Source organism: Anastrepha obliqua, chromosome 3 (assembly GCF_027943255.1).
Source record: "Anastrepha obliqua isolate idAnaObli1 chromosome 3, idAnaObli1_1.0, whole genome shotgun sequence".
Classification (NCBI taxonomy): domain Eukaryota; kingdom Metazoa; phylum Arthropoda; class Insecta; order Diptera; family Tephritidae; genus Anastrepha; species Anastrepha obliqua.
In genome coordinates this window covers 69,332,200-69,353,310 of record NC_072894.1, presented here as the reverse complement: position 1 = coordinate 69,353,310, position 21,111 = coordinate 69,332,200, and the positions used below count along the sequence as shown (strand labels likewise).

General features: G+C 33.8%; 1 protein-coding gene across 1 annotated transcript in view; it reads right to left on the bottom strand.

Annotated features, from left to right (window-relative positions):
* The window catches only part of LOC129241596 (uncharacterized), a 122,625-nt gene that overhangs the window by 64,175 nt on the left and 37,339 nt on the right, over positions 1–21,111 (bottom strand). The window contains exon 2 of the mRNA XM_054878020.1: positions 6,608–6,710. Within this exon, the coding sequence (XP_054733995.1) occupies positions 6,608–6,710 (103 nt within the window). The remainder of the gene's footprint in view (positions 1–6,607; positions 6,711–21,111) is intronic.

Sequence of the window (21,111 nt, the reverse complement as noted above, 5' to 3'; positions counted from 1 at the left end):
ATTTAATTCGGAACTATCTCAGGAATTTAGTGCAACTAATTCGGATCAACTAGGCTTAAATTCCATAGTCTAAGTGGATTAGGAGAGTTTTCGATAACAACACTGCCGAAAAACGACCGTTATTATCTATTTCGAATGAAACAATAATCAAACTTTTAAAAAGAAGAACAAGAACGACCGAAACAATCATTATAGCATTAATATTCTGGAGTTATATGAAGCGGAAGTTTCTTTCAATCTAGCGTCGTCCATTCTACCCACGTCATGCTCCCAAAATGTGGCATTGCGGTCCTTCATGAATGTCAACTTTTCCAGATTTCTCGTTCACGTTCTTAGTATAGATGCAATGCTAGTTTGCACTAACACGATCGAAATTACATCAAATGTTTTGGTATTTCGTAACAGAACTGGCAATTTAAGATAAATAAATAATTATTTTTTAGTATCAGGGCAGGTAATATCCGTATTAGTTGCCTGAAGCCTATTTTTCACCTGATAAAACTGTCCAACAAACAAAACATCTCTTCACTAATCCGCGTAACAACCGTCTGTCACTCGACAATTTTAATCAGATTACCTGCCCCGATAATCCGGAATAACGTCAACGTCTGTCAACGCTAACATATTAAGAGTTGTTATCAGTAGGCTACGGGAATCTCGACAGTATCAAAAACCAAAGAATACGAGTACGAGTGCTGCAAGAGTTTAAAAAGGGCCGTATTGCGGCTTATCATTTGCTTCGTTCGACCAACTCTGTGAGTACATAAACAAAAGTACATAAAGAGTGCATGAAAACATAGACAAATTTAAGTAAATTGTATTTGAAGACCATCGGGTGAGCATCAGGAAGCTATTAGTAGAAGTGCAAGTCGCACTGCTGAATTTTTCACGCGGTTTCGTTCATCCAAATATCTACTTTTCCCGAAGCTACAAAGTAAATACTCGTAAGGAGCATTAAGTGTGCGTATCCAAGCTCTTGAGTACGAAATTGTGACTTGGTCCCATGTGACTCTTTACGTTTACTGTTCTCACGACTTAAGTTATAATTTCGTGGAGAACATTTTGAGCAGATTGAGACGACACAAAAGAAAAAGGAGCTGAAGTCGATTTCAAATTTGGCCTATGAAAAGTGTTTTTGAGATAGGAAGAAATGTTCCAAATATACGTATTGTTAACAATAGATATTACTTTGATAAGAATTAAATAAATATCAATGAACAATTGCGCCATTTTCGTTTTATTGTCATCCGGGTACTTTTTGAACAGAATAAAAATATATTTCGATGAGATTAAATATTTTTGGACCGTCTTGAATCAGAACATTCTGCCTAGTTCTAGATAAGAAATAAAAATCGCTAAAAGTGCAACACCAGAAGGATGCCAGAGGAAATGAAGAGATTTTGTACAACCATTGGTTATAAAAGTTAGTTAAAATTTAAAAATAATTAATGGCGACATTGACAAGTTGAGATAGCGATTAAATGAGCGGAAGCTGTTGAATCTAAAACTGAATCTATAAGAACGAGATTTTTCAATACTGGAGCAAGTGTTCGACGCAATCTGTGTTTTTCTTGCCGTTACAGATTCGCTAAACTCAAACTAGATTGCTGGAACTCGGACGAACATTTTATACTTTCTAAAAGATGTTTGTTGACAGTGAATCCTTTAAATCGGAAACTAGAAGCAGAACCAATCTCCCAACATTTCTCATTTGGTCTCAAGTTATTCGAGTATAAATAAGTTTTACTGGCTAAAAGGAGAAGGACGCATTTTTTAAAAAAACTTTTTATTCAGAAGTCGCATATCCCGAGTTATATGCCGGAGTTGATTATTTCAAACATTTATGCTTAACTTTATTTAGATATTTCCTCACATTTTGGTCACAATTGGAATGCAGAAGCCAGGAAGAAAGAGAGAGGGCAGATAAATTTGCTGCTAATTGGAGGCAGTTGCAAACGAATTTTTATAAAGAAATAATTTAAGAACACTTCCAATTTTATATCGCAATACACTCTTTTCCGCATAAAACTGATTTCCAATTTATAATCACTAAATCTAACCTCCGATTCTTTGACTGTAGAGCAAAATTTAAAAACTAACAAGAATTAGTTGCTGCAGCAAACTTTAGTGACTTGTGGCTTGCAAGCCTGATTTCGTTGTAATTTTATTGCTTTTCTGAATGTGCTTTATAAAATTTCTGCTAAATTAACGTCTTAAATATGCCAATTTGAAATAAATAAAAACAACCTTTCTATAAAAACTGCATGTAGAAGTGCATGAGAATATGCCCAAGAATCTGTGTTTTTTGCAATACAATTTTGATAATTTTCTGCTATGACATTACCAATCATAGCCGTCCCACGCTTACTAACCCAAGGTCGTAATAATTTGCAGCGCCAGTTTGATGGCTTTACATATAAAAATATCCATGAAAAATTTGTTGTAGGTTCTTGATTCGAGCTAAAGCTGCGGTTGTTTATGTGCACATATGTACATACAAGTATTCTTGTTCAATCGGCGCAACATTGCCATCAACTTTGATGCCTAGTACCACAATTTGACTTCGTGCTGTGGAATTGCCAAAAGCTTGAACAGGCTGGGATGTATTTTCATGGGCGAACTTAGAAATTTGTTTAGGGGGGACGGATTTTGTTTAAGAAATGCAGTTCAAAAATGATAAATAGTTAACAAATAATTTAATATGTAAAAGCATCTCTAGGACTAGAAGTTTGCGATCAGGCTAAAAATCATATTCTGTAATAAGTTGAAAAAGGAATTTTCTATTGTTCTCAAATACTACAGCGGTGTCTTTCAGCTTCTTTTCGGTCATATATGAATTTAAGGTTCAATTATCTGAAAAAAAATGTCAATTTGATATTAGCGAATGTTATTTTATTTAAGCAGATCTTTTCTTATTGATAGTTGAGGGCTTTTAAATCGGAAGTTATAAGAAGAATGAGTTGACTAAGCAGGGTAGATTGTTGTTTTTATAACAGCGTTACCCAAAACTGCCCAGATCGGCGTTCCATTAAGTGCTGCCATCGCAGCACTCTAGCAGACGAGTTGTTTTAACGGAGTCGTATTAAAGCGCAAGCGGCGTTGTCCCGTGAGTCACTTTTATTGAGTATAGGTATATATACAAAGATATGATGAGAAAATCTTCGGGAATGCGTGAACATGGCTCATTGAATTCTAGTAAAATAAGTGCGGCTAAAAAATTGCTTGGGTTTTTAACATTTTTTGTTTTGTCCGCATTTTTCACTTTATTCCATATGAAAATTAATTTCTTCTGGAAGAAAATGCGCAAGATGATTTGCAACAAATAGTTAGAAAGAATCAACTTCAGTTTTTATGAATGAAAAACCCGCAACAGCAGTCACTTGAAAATTACACTTTATTTTATCAAAATTCAGAAAGCTAAAAAACTGCATACCCGAAACTTTTCTAAAAACTTAAAGTTGAACTTTAAAAGTTCAACATTTGGATAATATTTTTTGAACTTTTCTAAATTTTGTATAATGTTTGAAAGTTTTACCTATATACTTTTAGTTAAGAAATGTACAATAGTTAAATACTAAAAAAAATTTATTATTAAAAAATATTGAAAAAAAAAAATCAACATACCTACACTCAGTTGTGTTCGCCCCTGAATGGATGTCTACCTGCTATTTGAAAGATTTAAATAAATGTACCGCCCCCTATAAAGATAAAATGAGTTATATTATATTACCTTGCCTGGCAATTCAAGAAATTGGGTTTCAGTCTTGAAAATTATCTGCCAGCTAGAAATTGCGTATTTATGTGCAAACTTACGATATTCAAGTTATCTGCCTATCTGTTAGACAAGTTGACACCAGTAAGGCCTTGGAGACACAACAGTTTCATTGTTCCAACAATTAAGGGGGGAGTCCATATAAAATTAAAAAAAATCGTTTTTTGTTCGATATTTCGAAAGTATAATATCTTAAGAATATACTGTGAAATTTTCAAGCAGAAATTTCTGATATTATAGCTTCTATAGCACATTAAATATGTAGAGAATGGTCCGCGCGCTCCTGCACACCAAACTTTTGAATTCATTTATCTCGAAACTATATTTTTAAAAACTGCTCGTGTTGTAACTCATAAAGTTATCGACCGCTTTGTTTGAAGTTTGGTGAGGCCTTTCTGTACATTACTATCGGAAGGATAAACTTAAAATTTCAGATATTTCGCGTTGATAAATTATAAATATCCCTAAATTCTGAATTTTTTTTCAAAGGCTTATTTTATAATTAATTTTATATTTGTTTTTTAATTTTATTGGTTCATCCTTTCCGTTAATATGTTATAAAAAACCAAAAACATTTTTTTGTTTCAGATCGTTAGATTAAGAGTAATAAATAGAGCAGTTTGGGACCTCGGGCCGTATCCCGCTGACAAGAAATGATTCTGACCCAACATTTTGGAAAAAAAAAAAAAAAATTTTTTTTTTGTACACTCGAAAGGTTAATTAAAGTTGTGTGAAAGCTTCAAACTAATATAATTATTTTATCACCTTTAAAAATATGTTTAAAAAATGACCGATTTTGGGGCTTCTACATGGACTTCCCCTCTTAATTACCTGGCATCCGTGAGATTAGTTTTCTTTAACGCTGTTAGAATGTGGAACTCATTACCACTACACTGTGAAGGCTGTACTTAACAGATTTAACTGCAAGGCACAAATCTATGATTACTGTAAAAGTGATTAATTGCATGGAATTAGCGCATGAAATTCTACTCTTGAGTATCTAATAACAACTTTTTTCTTTATTTTTAATCTACCCTTTCTTTTCCCTCCATCGAAGACCTATCTTATTATTATTGTCAAGTTACATATCGTATATTGGATTTATCCGTTAATGAACAGGTATAAAATTTAGATTAAGAAACTTTGGTTTGAAAATCATTAATAATAATACATATTGAAGTAAAGTGAAATGAAATGTAATTATAAAATAAAGTTTCGGTTGGAAATATTGTATGTTCTTGCGAATACAACCATCCTCCTATGTAACGCCTCTGCTGGGCAGGCTATTAATATTGTGAAACTGATTTTTTCTCTCCTTAATAAGCGATTGGTTCTTTAATTACTCTTAACGTTTATCATTCCTTGTTGGCACTATTGGCATTTGCGAAAAAAGTTTTAAAATTTTATTGCATATTAGATGCGCTTAATTTTGCACACCTTAGCGCTCCGTACTCGCAAGTAACTCGCTGATACTCGTTGGATGTATTGAAAATATGTTGCAATTTAATTTTTTTTGTAGCCTTCGTATATTTATTTCCAATTTTATTTCTCTAGCCAAAATCAGATTTCATGCAGCTCGCCATTTGTCAAGCTTCAAGCAATTTAAATCAATTTGGGTTGTATTATAATGTATTTTGATGCCCATACAGACATTTTAATTGAGCCATAATTGCATCATTACTAAAATATAAAATCTGCGACGGTGCTTACAAAAATGTGAAGGGGTATTGTGCCACCCACATACAAGTGGAGCAAATGTTTTATGGACTTTAGCCATGAATGATGAATGGACTACTCACACCGTATGACCGCAAATGAATTATAGCTTTGAATTTTGAATATATGGAAATCAGTATATTGTAATTAAACCCATATTGTGTACAATATAGAGGGAATTCAGAATCAAAATGACAATAAACCTAGTTAAGCGCACGATTTTTTCAAAGGTTGCATGCCTCAAACTCATTTATGAGGTTTTGGAATTATTTTAACGAGCCATTAGTGCTATGAAAATAATTCCCTTTTACCTTAAATAGTCGTGACTTAATTTGACAGCATTCGATTCAAAAATAAAAAGGGGGAAAGCAAAAAAGCTACATAAAGTAAACGCGCAATAAAAGCTTATAAGCGATTAATAAAAAACAAAACTGTAAATATTTCTATTTAAGTGCTTAAGCGCCAACTCAAATTACAAACGCAAACACGAAATTCTTTTGTATCATAAAAATGCACTCCGCTCGCCCTCATTCCGCACTTCGTTTCATTTGTTTTTCGTATTCATAATTCAACAAGTATTCATCAGCTTTTTTATTGCTGTTTGGCTGTCATGCGCGCTGCACCAATTAACATCTCATTCACCGGCCGCACTGATGCGCGCAACACTAGTGTTAATTTCATTCCTATTATTAGCACATAACTGCAGGCGACAAAACAATCAGGTGCATATTCAAATTTACATATACGCGTATGTACATATGTATGTACAGAATTATGCAGGTTTGCTGTGAGAGCTAACCCAGCCATAATATTAGATGACTAATTGACTTAGTGCTTGGTTGTCAATGTATTTATTTTCATTTGTTTTAATTGAATAATATGGCTACCATTTTTCCGGTGATGTATAAAGGCACTGGTGCCGACTGGTGATGACAAGTTTGCCGCTTAAGTTTTTCGTTTTATGGCTCAATTAACTAATATTGCTGATGTTTGTTAAGAGTTTCCAACTAAAAAATCTTTTGTATGTATTTGTAGGCAATGGCTTTCAGTGAAATATACATATATTATATATACATGTACATATGTTTTGTGTGGTTATTATGGGAATATCTCACTCACCTTCTACACCTTAGAACTATGACCATTACAATAGCACCTATAAGAGCTGATATGATTGAAACTATGATTAAGGTGAACGCCCAACCAAGTTCACCGGCGTGATCTGTAAATATGAACAAGAAAGAAAAATTATTAAAAAACTAGGTTAGAGGTTAATGAATTAATAGTCTTAAAATGTATATCTTTTAAGTTATTTTGTATGTATGTAGATATGAGTGCACAGAGCAGTTCATCTGGCGTTTGAAATTTTATTTAGTTCGGCTACAATGAATTTTTATTTTTCTAAAGACTAAAATTTTTCATACACATTTTTTAATTTATTTTTTATTAACGACTCTTATAAATTTTTAGTAGCGTTGCTCAGTTGCACCTAATATATAAAAAAGCCTACTAATTTTAGGACACTAATTTAAAAGAGCCGCAGAACTTAATCGCTCAGGCACAATTTTTTATAAGAGCGTACAATTGCTGGCGTATGCCGATGATATGGACATCATCGGCCTTAACAACCGCGCTGGTAGTTCTGCCTTCTCCAAACTGGATAAAGAGGCAAAGCGAATGGGTCTGGTGGTGAACGAGGACAAAAGGAAGTACCTCCTGTCTTCAAACAAACAGTCTGCACACTCGCGTATCGGCACCCACGTCACTGTTGACAGTTATAATTTCGAGGTTGTAAAAGACTTCGTTTATTTAGGAACCAGCATTAACACCGAAAACAATGTCAGCCTTTAAATCCAACGTAGAATCTCTCTTGGCAACAGTGCTACTTTGGACTAAATAGGCAACTGAGCAGTAAAGTCCTCTCTCGACGAACAAAACTAACACTCTACAAGACTCTCATCATGCCCGTCCTAACGTATGGCGCAGAAGCTTGGACGATGACAACATCCGATGAAGCGACGCTTGGAGTGTTTGAGAGAAAGATTCTGCGTAAGATAGATTTTTGGACCTTTGCACGTTGGCAACGGGAAATATCGCAGGCGATGGAACAATGAGCTGTATGAGCTCTACGACGACATATACATAGCACAGCGAATAAAGATCCAGCAGCTACGTTGGCTGGGTCATATCGTCCAAATGGATATAAACGCTTCGGCTCTGAAAGTATTTGATGCGGTACCAGGTGGATCAGGTGGAGAAGGACTTGGCTTCACTTGGTGCGTCCAACTGTCGCCGGTTAGCACGAGAAAGAAACGGCTGGCGCGCTTTGTTAAACTCGGCCAAAATCGCGTGAGCGGTTATCGCGCCAATTAAGAAGAAGAAGAATTTAAAAGAACATTAATTCATTAAATTTGATTTAATTCGGCTGGATTGACTGTAGCCTATTCTGCCAATTCAACTTTTCAGTGACAAATCCGATTTCATGTTTCCAAATTTGAATCGTCTCTGGATATTGGTGTAATATTAATGATTAACGGTGCCTCACAAAAATATTCCAATAGAATCAAATTGCAGCTTCGAGGCAATCAGCTGATATTACCGCTTTAATTTAATCTTCAAATTCAATATTTCCCAATCCTATTTAAGTGAAGGAAGACCAATTTTGTAAATAGCTAAGCTATCGCACTTACAGCGACCGTGATCTATTGCGTTGAGTGGGGTGACTACTAAAACAATCCCTCGTTTCCTTCTGTGGAGGCAACTTTCCCGAGGTAACTTTCTGCCCTACGTCGGGAGGGCCCAGAACGGCATCTATTTTATTCAGTCACGTCTGAGTCCACCGTTTTTGTAGCCAGCTTTCATGCTATAGGGTTGTTTTCTTGTGGAGGTCTATCTTTTGATCCGTAGTACGTCCTCGATATATCTCTGTGCCGAGTTCCAGCTGTTCTCGCGCTCGAGCATTTTGCTCGGCGCGATGGTGTCAAGCTGCTTTCTCAGAGCATCTCTTCCGACGAGCCATTTTCTGACCCATTACTTATGTTATTCTGTAGAAAAAAACCGATACTTGAAATTCCAAAGCCCTGATTGATTGCGCGCCTTGCACTAGAGATGGCAATTTCTGTTATAATTGTTTATGTCGGAACTTCAACAGTAGAGTATGTAATACGGTTTCTAGAATGCGAAGTCGTATTTCGTTTGTGTTGGAAAATATTTTATTAAGTCAAGTTCGGAACTCACAGGGTCCATTACGGCATAAATGGTCAGAAAAAGGGGAAAGCTTAAGATGTTGTGGTTTAGAGTGCTTAAGGTTAAAAGTCATGCCTTAATTTGTGCTAAATAACTTGGAGCAGTATCATCAAAACTGGCGAGGCCTTTCTGATGTTGATGAGGTTTCATATCGTATAACTTCTTTCCTCTGGTTTAGGAAATATGGCTCAAGCTGCAGAAATAAATCGGCAGGACATAGCTTTTTATAAGAGTTTACAATTTTTGATGTACCAGTGTACTGATGATATTGATACTACCGACAATCCCGAGGTTACTCAAAGAAGGATTGCAAATGGGGATGAATTTGGGATGAACGAAGGCGAGCATGGATTAATAGAAAAAGAAAATACTACTTCTTGTAAAATTAATTAAAGAAATCATAAAACGCAGTATAATTAAGGATAGCATAAATAAGTAAGTTTAGAACAATTATAATTAACGAAAGTAGTATTTCCCAATAAGATGTGTGAAATGCAGCTGCCAATTTTAGAATGAAACTTTACAAAAAAATTTCTATGTTTTTTCCATACAGCAGCTCTCCTCATTTGGTGTTAGCTTTGTGTTTGACACAGTTTAGTGTACAAGTGAATTTTTGAATTCCCACGAAAGATTTCCATTGAAAAAACGTGCATTACCTTATGTGAGAAAATAAAAGCCACAACTAAGTATTCCATTTCGTAGTAATTCAAAATGACTTAGCGAGTTAAGTAGAAATGATTTTCATTAATACGCAAATAAAGCTATTTATTATGCTAAATATACGCAACGAAACATGACATCGCAATTAGTGAATAGATGAAAAACGAGTCAAAAGCTTGTGAAATAAACCCAATGGCTTTGTTGATTTGTTGCTTCCTATAAATTAAGTAATTTAGCGCCAACAAAAAAACGAAATTGATATGAATTTCCCCATAAATTATTAGATAGTAATTTTGAGTGAAATAATGAGTAGCTGACAACAACGGTGTTGGCTTGAAGCGTCTGAATGTTACATAAGCAAAAAAAGTTAACCGGCAGACACCTGCTACTGACCAATTTTATGCTGCGCCGAAATAGAGATTAAACATATTTGTACATTTTGTACATATTAAATTGATTCACGAGCAATACGTTTATGAATTTACAAGCCATTCTTACGTTACAGAGACATTTTTTTTTGTTAAAAATATTATCTTCTTAAAAATAGGCAAACATTTCTTTATTCCAAAAAGGGGTGAGAAGTTAACTAAAAGCTTTTATTTTACATTTTAGTTTATATGTATGCTAATTTAGTTTTGGTTTCAATATGAATTCTAATTTTAATCCTGACTGCAGTTTTAATTTGAATTTGAATTTAATTTTACTTTTACTATTCTTTTTAATTTTAATATTTATTTAAATTTTATTTTATTTCTAATTTTAGTTCTAATCTGAATTTGAATTTAGTTTAACTTTTGGTTTTAATTTTTAGTTTTGCCATTCATGCTAATTTTAATTTTAGTTCTAATTTCACTTTTAATATTCATTTTAAGTTTAATTTCAAATTTAATTTAATATTAATTTCAATTTTAAGTTTAAGTTTAAGTTTAAGTTTAAGTTTAATTTTATTTTTATTTTTATTTTTATTTTTATTTTTATTTTTATTTTTATTTTTATTTTTATTTTTATTTTTATTTTTATTTTTATTTTTATTTTTATTTTTATTTTTATTTTTATTTTTATTTTTATTTTTATTTTTATTTTAATTTTAATTTTAATTTTAATTTTAATTTTAATTTTAATTTTAATTTTAATTTTAATTTTAATTTTAATTTTAATTTTAATTTTAATTTTAATTTTAATTTTAATTTTAATTTTAATTTTAATTTTAATTTTAATTTTAATTTTAATTTTAATTTTAATTTTAATTTTAATTTTAATTTTAATTTTAATTTTAATTTTAATTTTAATTTTAATTTTAATTTTAATTTTAATTTTAATTTTAATTTTAATTTTAATTTTAATTTTTATTTTTAATTTTAATTTTAATTTTAATTTTAATTTTAATTTTAATTTTAATTTTAATTTTAATTTTAATTTTAATTTTAATTTTAATTTTAATTTTAATTTTAATTTTAATTTTAATTTTAATTTTAATATTAATTTTAATTTTAATTTTAATTTTAATTTTAATTTTAATTTTAATTTTAATTTTAATTTTAATTTTAATTTTAATTTTAATTTTAATTTTAATTTTAATTTTAATTTTAATTTTAATTTTAATTTTAATTTTAATTTTAATTTTAATTTTAATTTTAATTTTAATTTTAATTTTAATTTTAATTTTAATTTTAATTTTAATTTTAATTTTAATTTTAATTTTAATTTTAATTTTAATTTTAATTTTAATTTTAATTTTAATTTTAATTTTAATTTTAATTTTAATTTTAAATTTAAATTTTAGTTTTAGTTTTAGTTTTAGTTTTAGTTTTAGTTTTAGTTTTAGTTTTAGTTTTAGTTTTAATTTTAATTTCAATTTCACTTTTAATGTTGATTTTAAGTTTAGTTTTAGTTTTAGTTTTAATTTTAATTTTAATTTTAATTTTAATTTTAATTTTAATTTTAATTTTAATTTTAATTTTAATTTTAATTTTAATTTTAATTTTAATTTTAATTTTAATTTTAATTTTAATTTCAACTTCACTTATAATGTTAATTTTAAGTTTAATTTAGATATATTTGAATTTTTAGTTTTGACTTTAATGTTAACTTAAATTTGATGTTTCATGCAAATTTTAATTTCAATGCAATTTCAATTTTAGCTAAAAATTTTTTATTTGAATTTTGATTAAGTTTTAATTTCTAGTTATATCTTTACCGTTAATTTAGATTTTGACAAAATTATTATATCAATTTTATTATTATTTCTAATTTTAATATTAATTTCGATTGTTATCTTCAACTTTAAGTTTAAGTTTTAATTTTATTTAAATTTAAATTTTATTTTAATTTTTAGTTTTAAATTTATTGTTAATTTAAATTATAGCTGCAATTTTAGTTTCAATTTTACTTTTTAATTTAAATTGGTATTTGAATTTAATTTGACTTTTATTTTTCATTTTAATGTTAATTTTAATTTCACTTTCAATTTTATTTTAAATTTTAATTAATTAAGTGTGTGCCACTGGAAGCTACAACTTTACTCCATCTTTCAGGCAGCATCCAGATTCCTCTGACGAAAAATTTGAGTTCTTTTGACTTGATCCATTCATTGAGCCACTTTGCGATGCTCTCGTAAGAAGTGAACCGCTCTCCAATAAGGGCTGATTGTATTGATCGGAACAGATGGTAATCCGAAGGTGCAATGTTTGAGGAATACGGCGGGTGGCGCAAGAGTCCCAAGGCAGTCCCTCCAAATATTTCTGGACCGATTTAGTAACGTGTGGCCTGGGGTGGTCATGCAGCAAAATCAGTTTATCATGTCTACCGTTCCATTCCGGCTGCTTTTCGTTAAAGCTCGATTCAAACGCATTAGCTGCAGTCGATAAATCGGTAACGATCGAAATTGATGGTTTGAGATGGTTTAAGGAGTTCATAATAGATGATATCCTTCTGATCCCACCAGATACACAACATAACCTTTGAAGCATGAATATTTTTTTTCGCTGTCGATGGACCTGGTTCACCTGGCAGGCGACATTTTCGACGCTTATGGTTATCATAATAGATCAATTTTACCATAATAGATCGCTAGTGACGAAGCGATGCAGAAAACATTTTCTTTTCTGCCGTTGATGAAGCATCTCACACGTCACAAGATGTCTTTCGATATTCTTCTCCTTCAATTGATGTGGACCATTCCTAACGTTTACAGACGGTTGATATGTCCACATCCAACTCTTTAGACATATAATCAAGACATGCCTATTCTTCCAATAATTGTTGTAGTTAATTTTTTCGGTACCCCTTCGCGATCTTTATCGCTCACATCGAAATTGCCACTTTGGAAGCATCCAAACCAATCTTTACAAATTGCATTTGATGGAGCGTGATTACCGTAAATTTTGATCAATATACGACACGTTTCAGCTGCACTTTTGTTTAAAATTTAATAATGAAGTATATAAAAAAGGATCTTTACGCTTCAAATGAATGTCAACTACTGCGGTCGAGACCTCACATATCCACCTTCAAATCACCAGTATGTTTTTTTTGAATAGGTCGAGTCAAGGAGCATCAAGAGATTTGGTGGCTCCTAAAACTCTCAGACTAAAAATCACATTGAATTTAGCACCAGTATATTACTAGAGCGAATATAAAAATCGTATCAGCAGCGACACCGCTTTTGCGAGGGCGAAAACTTATTCCAATGTTACATGTTTAATTTGAATATTAATTTTTATTTTTATTTGAAATTTTAATTTTAATTTGATTTAAATTTAAATTTTAGCTTTATTTTGGTTTCCTGTGTTAAATTTATTGTTAATTTAAAAAAAAAGCTTGCTGCCTTCTGAGGTGTAGAAATAAATGCAAGAGGTGGTAGTACTAAAAAATAAAACAAAATATAATGGCGTTATATGGGAATGTTCATACAAGTGTGAAGTTATAAGTCTGGATTGCTTCTAATAGTTAACACCAAAATATGAGAGAGGCTAGCAAGTTTCCCGTATTTCAATCCGATATAAACGCACTGACTTGACTCCAACTGGCTAAACTTTATTCATTCTTATTTAAACTTCTAGGCGTAGAGAGTCATTTAAATTCATACAGGGTAAAGGAAGAAAAATTAACGTCTAAGGTAACTCTGAAGAAACACCCAAAAAAGGGTTGCATATAAAATGTATTGATAGTATAATTGTCACATTGCATGCGTATTTTCCTTGTTATCAAAAAGATTAGGCTTATATTTCAGTTTTCCCCTTAAAAAGAGGGTGGGTTATATACAATATATGAAACACACCTTATTTGCATTCGTCTTGCCATTCACTTTCATTGCTATAAATTTCGTGTTATTTAGGACATAATGAAGGTTTGTGTGCTTCTATTTTAAATACACAAAGATACACGCCTACTTCCTTTCAGTCTATTGGTCTTTTTCCCCACCTGCCATATTTCCAAGTATTTATTTCCACATACATACGCACTCGTTCGTGCATTCATTTTGATTTAACGTTTGTTTGGAAATTGTTTGAGTTGCTGCTAATTTGTTCAATTGCTTAACTTGGACGTCTATTCCATATATATGAATGTGTATGTTTATGTATATTTTCTTGTGTATAAATGTGCGTTTGTGGGCGTGCAAGAATACAAATTTTCACAGCTTTCGTTTTTATTTGCGTCAAAAGACAGATTTTCTGACGCTTTTTGTTGTATGCTTAGCAATGTTGGTGTTGCTATTCTATTCTTGCTGCTGCATTTGCTCTTGTTAACAAACTTCCGTTTGCGATTTTATCTCATTTCCTGTCCACTTACACCCAATCGAGAGGGAGGCGCTTATTATTTACTTGCTGGCTTGAAATTTAATTTCCACTTTCGGACTCTTAAGATGATTTGCGGTTTTAACGCCCCACAAATTTGCCGTGTGTTGTTGCTATTGTAGTCATTAATGGCCAGCCATTGTTGTGAGCGTGTGCATTTTAATTACTTATTTCTCCCGTAATTTAACTTTGAGTTCACTCATTCCACTGCCATTTTGTTTTCCGCAAAGTTTCTAAGCGCCAACAAAATTATACCGAACTTCCAGGAATATATAAATTTATATGTAGCGGGTGTTGTTTTTTGGGTATGCGCAGCACTTTTCGTAAGAACGGATCTTTTATGCCAGCTGTCAAAGTAATGAATCTGCCAATTTGGTACTGGCACAGTGTACTCTGGCACATAACAATTTAAACTAGAATAAATATTAAAATCCTGGAAATTATAAAAAAAATTACATTTTGTGTACTAAGTTTAAAGAGGGTAGGGTATGCCTAATTTGGTATCTGACTAGCTTTTCGCAATACGAGGGATCGAAAGTACAATCACCTATGGTTAGTATTTATCTGATATGAGCTAATACTGAGCGTGCCGAAGAAGCCATCACAGTGGTAGAAGTCAGATTTTTTGATTCAACAACCTAAACTCTGGTCGTACACTATGGGCAAGATTTTACGAAGACAGTTTTACTATTATTTCCGTAAACCTACTTGATGTGGAATCTTGAGACTAATGAGGCTCATTTCAGGTTCTCCAGATCATATGTATTACAGCTCAAAAAAGTGGTTGACAGAGGTAGCACTGGTCCATACTTTTTCAAAATTTACTATCAATGCTGAGCGCAGCAGGCAAGTAGTTTGCAATTGGTTTGACATCGTCATATTAAATAGCTTAATGCTAAATTTTTGGTGATCAGCGCATCGTAAAAACCCGCCTGCCAATTCGTCATTTAGATCAAGTAATTCGACTCCTTTGCCATATTTTGTATAGGGGTACTTGGAGTTCAACAGCTATGCCCGAAATTATTTATAAACACTAAACGCGGAAGCGTTAGCCATTTCATCGTTTTTTGTTTTTGTTTTATGTAAAAAAAGTGGTATGTGTCTAAAAAACAAAACACCCTTTAGTGACATATAGAAATGCGGTGGCAGCTGACCGTCGCCGAATGTCTACTGTGTAAATACATGCATATATACACACATACATAAATATGTATGTACAATCAGTCGGTACTTTGGTATCATTAAAAGCGCATAAATATTTGAAGTAAGCGTTGTAAGAAGGCAGAATTCAAAACCACAGACAGCAGACAACAGTCGGTGAGGAGAAAAAAAGGTGCACCGCTCTTACGGAAAGGAGGTCATTCGGTGGATGCCATGCTGCTGCTGCCATTGCTTTCGCCGACAAATTTATTCGATTTCATCTCTCGCGCGCTGTACTTCCTTCCCTTCGTCCTTTTCGTTTCGTTTCGCTTTTGGTTTATTTATTTATTGAAAACTTTTCAACTAAGCCGACAACAGCCAACATTTGTTAGCCTCAAGCCTTTTGGCAGCGCGCTTTGCGCTCTTTCAGCGGGAACAGCAGGGTAGCAGCAGCAGGGTTGTCAGACTGCTGTAGAGTGGGGCAGCCAACGAAAGGATAACATCAAGTGGTTGAAATGTTTATTGTTTTTGGACGATTTATAGTTTCGTGTAGATAAGTAAGTAGGTCTAAAGTTGGCTGTGCCTTTGCCGATGTGTTGTTGCTTTAGTAGTTACAATTTATATGTGTGCATCTCAGTGTATTTATGTATGGATTTGTTTGCTTATGTATGACCACGCGCCTTTAACCCCCCTGTACCCAAGATTTCCATTTTGTGATAAATGAAGAAAATAAAGGAGTGAATGCGAGCGCGAGTGCGGGTGCACCTAAGTGTAGGTCACAGGAGTTTTTAATTTTGATACCAGCAGCGATGAACAGCTGTGTAGATTACTCGTAATGCGACCGCTGCGGCGCAAATAGACGATGGATGAGAGTGATATGAAGAAATTGAATACCCAGTAGGGTCTCTCAAAGGTAAAGGGTAGTGAAATATTAATTGGATGCCAAGGAAAGAGGATCAATCTATATATATACATAAAGTTGAATGCATGTATGTGTGTGCCTGTTATCTGTAGACTCTGAAAATGTCGCTGTTATTGTGTGAATGTTCACAAATTTCCTTGGATCTACTACATACATGACACCAAAGTCAAAATATTAAACAAAAAATGTATTTGCAAAAAAAATATATATACCCTAAGATCAAAAAGTACCGGGAATGTTTAATTTAAACGAACCTCGCACGTGGGAACCGGTCCATATTTTTTTTTTATGTTGGTAGGACTGTAAGACACACATCTGTCACTTTTTAGCGCCATCGGATCATTAGTTCTGCCTGGCGTTTGTTTACTTCAGTCAAATTTTTTCAATTTGTCGCATTTTACCATGGATAATTTTTTTGAACAAATTTGAAATTTTGTGTTGCGAACGAAATTTCGTATTCCGATGCACTGAAAATATTGCAAAAAGCATTTGGCGAATCTGCTCTATCAAGAACAAGAGCATACGAGTGGTATAAAGACTTTAAAAGTGGTCGTACAGCGGTGGAAAATTTGCCTCGTTCTGGATGCCCATCGACGTCGAACACAGATGAAAATGTGAAGAAAGTGAAAGGAATCGTGCCAGCTCGTCAGCCAGTCGTCATACCAGCTTAAGAGAGATTTCTAGTGAGCTTGGCATTTCATATCGAACGCCACAACAAATTGTGGTTGATGTTTTGGGTATGAGACGTGTTACAGCCAGGCTCATTCCGGGGGACCTGAATTTCGTGCAAAAACACCAACGAAATACAGTTGCTGAGGAGATGATTTTTGAAGCCCAAAGTGATCCAACCTTCATGAAATGGAAAATTACTGGCGACGAGACATGGGTCTATGAATTTTACATGGAAACCAAGTAACTGTTGTTTGAATGTCTGAGTCCGAAACCGAAAAAATCGCGCCAAAGCCGCTCAAAAGTGAAGGTGATGTTGACTGTTTTCTTCGATTGCCAAGACATAGTGCACCATGGAAGGTACCCATTGGGCCAGGCATTCTATAAAGAATATTATTTATCCGTTTTGAAACATTTGAGAGATGCTGTACATCGCAAACGGCCGGAAATTTGGGCAAACAATTCCTGGATTTTGGATGATGATAACGCGCCATTGCACCGAGCCCAAATTGTGCTGGATTATTCGACCAAACACCAAGTACCTACCATTGTGCAAGCACTGTATTCACCTGATTTGGCCCCGTGCGACTTCTTTTTGTTTCCCGAGTTGAAGTTACCACTTCGTGGAAGGAGATTTCAGTCGGTAGAGGAGATCAAAGAGAATGCGGCGAAGGATCTGAGGGCCATCCCTTCGCCCGCCTACCAGGGGTGCATGGAGGACTGCGTTAAACATTGGCACATGTGCTGCTTTAGACGGGTCATATTTTGAAGGAGATACAATAAATTTGCCCGAAATTTAACTCTGTTTTGTTTTATTTAAATATTTCCGGTACTTTCTGACCATAGGGTATATCATTTCTATCAATTTTATCATGAGCAACTCAATAAGAACTTTGCTCTTATTGTCCGTTTATTTACCAAGAATAATCAGATCTCGAATTTCATATATCACGTTTGTGTGTCCAGAAACAATAACTCTGTTTATCTATACGGCAATAAAAAATCAATAAATAAAGTTGACCGTGGCTCTACTGTACGATATCCCGAGCTCAATTGCTGCTCGCTAAGTTGACCTATTAAATGAGTGTTTACTGTTGCAATTATCATCAAAATACATTTCCCAGAAAATAAGATGCAAACATTTAAAAGCCCACAACTAAATGGAACGATATTATTACGAACAATGAATGAGGCACCTCCTTTGCCATTTGACTTCTTATCTCGCTTCTGAGCAAGCGAAATATTGTGTGGGTAAGCAATTTGAAGGCAAATATTTTTAGCGCGCATTTTGACAATAGACAGCGAAAATATCGAATGAAAAATAAAAGTTTTTTGCTGCGCTAGAATAAGCCATCAAAGCAATTAAGCGCAATCAGTGCTACAAGTAATGAAAAGAAAAAAGAAGGAAATAAAAAGAACATTTAAACAATTAAATATTGGAAATTGGCACAAAAAGAGTTGATAAAGTTGCAAAAATAAATTACTGGGGTGTGAAAAATCTCATTTAAAATTTGTGCCAAATCCAATCAGCGACGCATATTTGAACTTTTAGTTTCATTTGATTTTAGTTCTATTTTCATAGATTTTCGGATGGCAAATTGCAACATCCATGAGACGGCAAAGGACGAACGTGAAGTGTGAAATATCACAGCACATGATTACATTCCATATACATACACATGTGTGTATGTATGTACAGATGAATGTACTAGTATGTTCTAAAAGTTTGTAAGCGCATTAATAGTAGTATGCACAAGTTTTGGTATGCATGTGGTTGTGTCAGTTTTACCCTCATGGCCAGCACAGCACATCGTGTGGCAATTTCATGCTCTAATTCGAGCTTTTACCACAATTTCCCTTTTTTTGCTGTTACTGCTGCTCGAATATTTGCCAGCAATTTCATTTAAGGGCCGATGCAGTCAAGTGTTCGGGTGGAAAGTGCCAAAAAGAAAAGGCGCAGGCCGTCGGTTAACAATTGCAACTTACAACTTGCAACACCATTAAAGTCGGCCACACAGCCGTGGCCAAATGCAATTTTTGCGGCTTCAATAAAATTGCCAATTGTATACTCGTAACTAACATGGGGTGTTTGTGTTTGTTTGTCGGCTTGTGTGTTTGTTAGCCAGTCAGTTGCTTACGATGCGCTGATTGCTGCTGATGAAGATTCTAGTTTGTTGTTGGTTGGTTGGTTGGTTGGTGACTTCATAGCCATGAATGGACTTTACGAGTCGCAATAAGAACAAATAGACAATGGAAATAGTGGGGCACTCGATAAAGCGAAGGATGATGGGCGACTGGTGGTGATCATTGTAGGCGTTAGCGCAAAGTAATCGATATGTGGTTGGTGTGAATTTGTGCTGCAATGAGTGCCAGCAGGAAGTTGGCCTATGGTAGAAAGTCTCTGCATACTAGCACCAAACCGCAAATATTTTGCATAGCTTCGAGAAATATGTAATATAGATAGAGCTTCTATAATAGAAGTGTAGTGTACATGTGTATGTGAAAAAATATATGAATTTGTTCTTCTGCTTTCTTATTCCATAGATATATATATATATATATATATATATTTCTTATTCCACATACATATATATATAATTACACCGTTTTTGGTTGCTTGGCCAAGCTCCTCCTCCTATATGTGGCTGTTGTTTCACAAATAGAGGTACCTCCAATTGTAAGCCGACTCCAACGCCAGAAAACCAGGAGCTTTTTCATGTCAGAATAACATTTGGAGACTTGCCATTACCTGCCAAGGGCCGCTATTAGAACACAACTTTTTCTTCATTTTGGTGTTTCACGGATTTTCGAACCTACGTTCTTCGAATTTCGAATGGTAGTCACGCAGCAACTCATTCGGCTACGGCGACCACCATTATGTGCATAGAATTATCCCAAATAATGCATTTTTTTTTTTTGTATTGAAACGTTATAAATATTTAAATACATTTCATTCTATTACACAACCATCGAGTAATATTATTTTGTTAAATTCGACAGTATTTACAGGAAATACGTATATAACTGGAAGACAGCTGACAGAAATTTACATATATTTCAGTCATCAAAATTTCTGGAACAAGATCATTTGGTTTTTTTCGTTTAAGTCTCCGGCATTGGTCATCTAAATTGGCAAGTCGCCGAGCCTCCGGGTTAGTATGTTTTTCGAGCCTTTCGGCATGAGATACAGCGTAATGTTTGACAACTTCTGATACTAATGACATCTTGAGGTCACGATGTAAATCAATGTTCCTCACATACCATGGTGCGTTTACTGCGTTCTTTAGAAACTTGTTTTGAAATCGTTGTATTTTTTCGATATGAGTTTATTTGGCACAGCCCCATAGCTGTATACCATAAGTCCACACAGGTTTAAATACTTGTTTATAAATTAAAAGTTTGTTTTGTATGGAAAGAGGAGACCTTCTTCCACGTGTTTTATTTTAACGTGCTCTTTCCAGCATAGTTTGGCATCAAGCGTCATCCCTAAGTACTTCGCCGTAATAGAGTAAGGAATTTTCGTGCCAGAAAAATATACAGGATGATATTGAATTTTTTTGTTTGTAAAATCCACATGAAGTGACTTGGCTTCATTAAGTTTTATACGCCACTTTATAGTCCATTCGGTGATTTTGTTAACATCTTCCTGAAGTTTGCGAGTGGACTGTGTCTCATCGTCTCCAATTGCTAAAATGTACGTATCGTCAGCAAAGGTAGCTATAGTGCTAGTCTCAGAGACCGGTAGGTCAGATGTGAAAAGCACGTAAAGTATAGGGCCAAGGATACTGCCTTGTGGAACCCCGGCTTTAATTCGCTTTAGACGTGAATAAGAGCTATCGCACTTGATCCTGAAATGTCTGTTATTTAGATACGAAGTAAATAGGTCCGAAAACTCCCTTGGAAGCAAGATTTTAATTTTATGGAGTAGTCCGTCATGCCATACTTTGACGAAGGCCTGAGCAACATCGAGAAATATGAAAGAGTACACTTTTTTTTTCGATTGCTTCTTCTATCATATTTGTGATCCTATGCACTTGTTCGATTGTTGAGTACTTTGCTCGAAATCCGAACTGGTGCGTAGGAATAAGGCGTTTTTTTCAATCAAAGGCTTTAACCGCTGCAGAATTATTTTTTCGAGTAGTTTGGACATTATAGGTAGCAAGGAGATCGGATGGTATGATGACACTTCG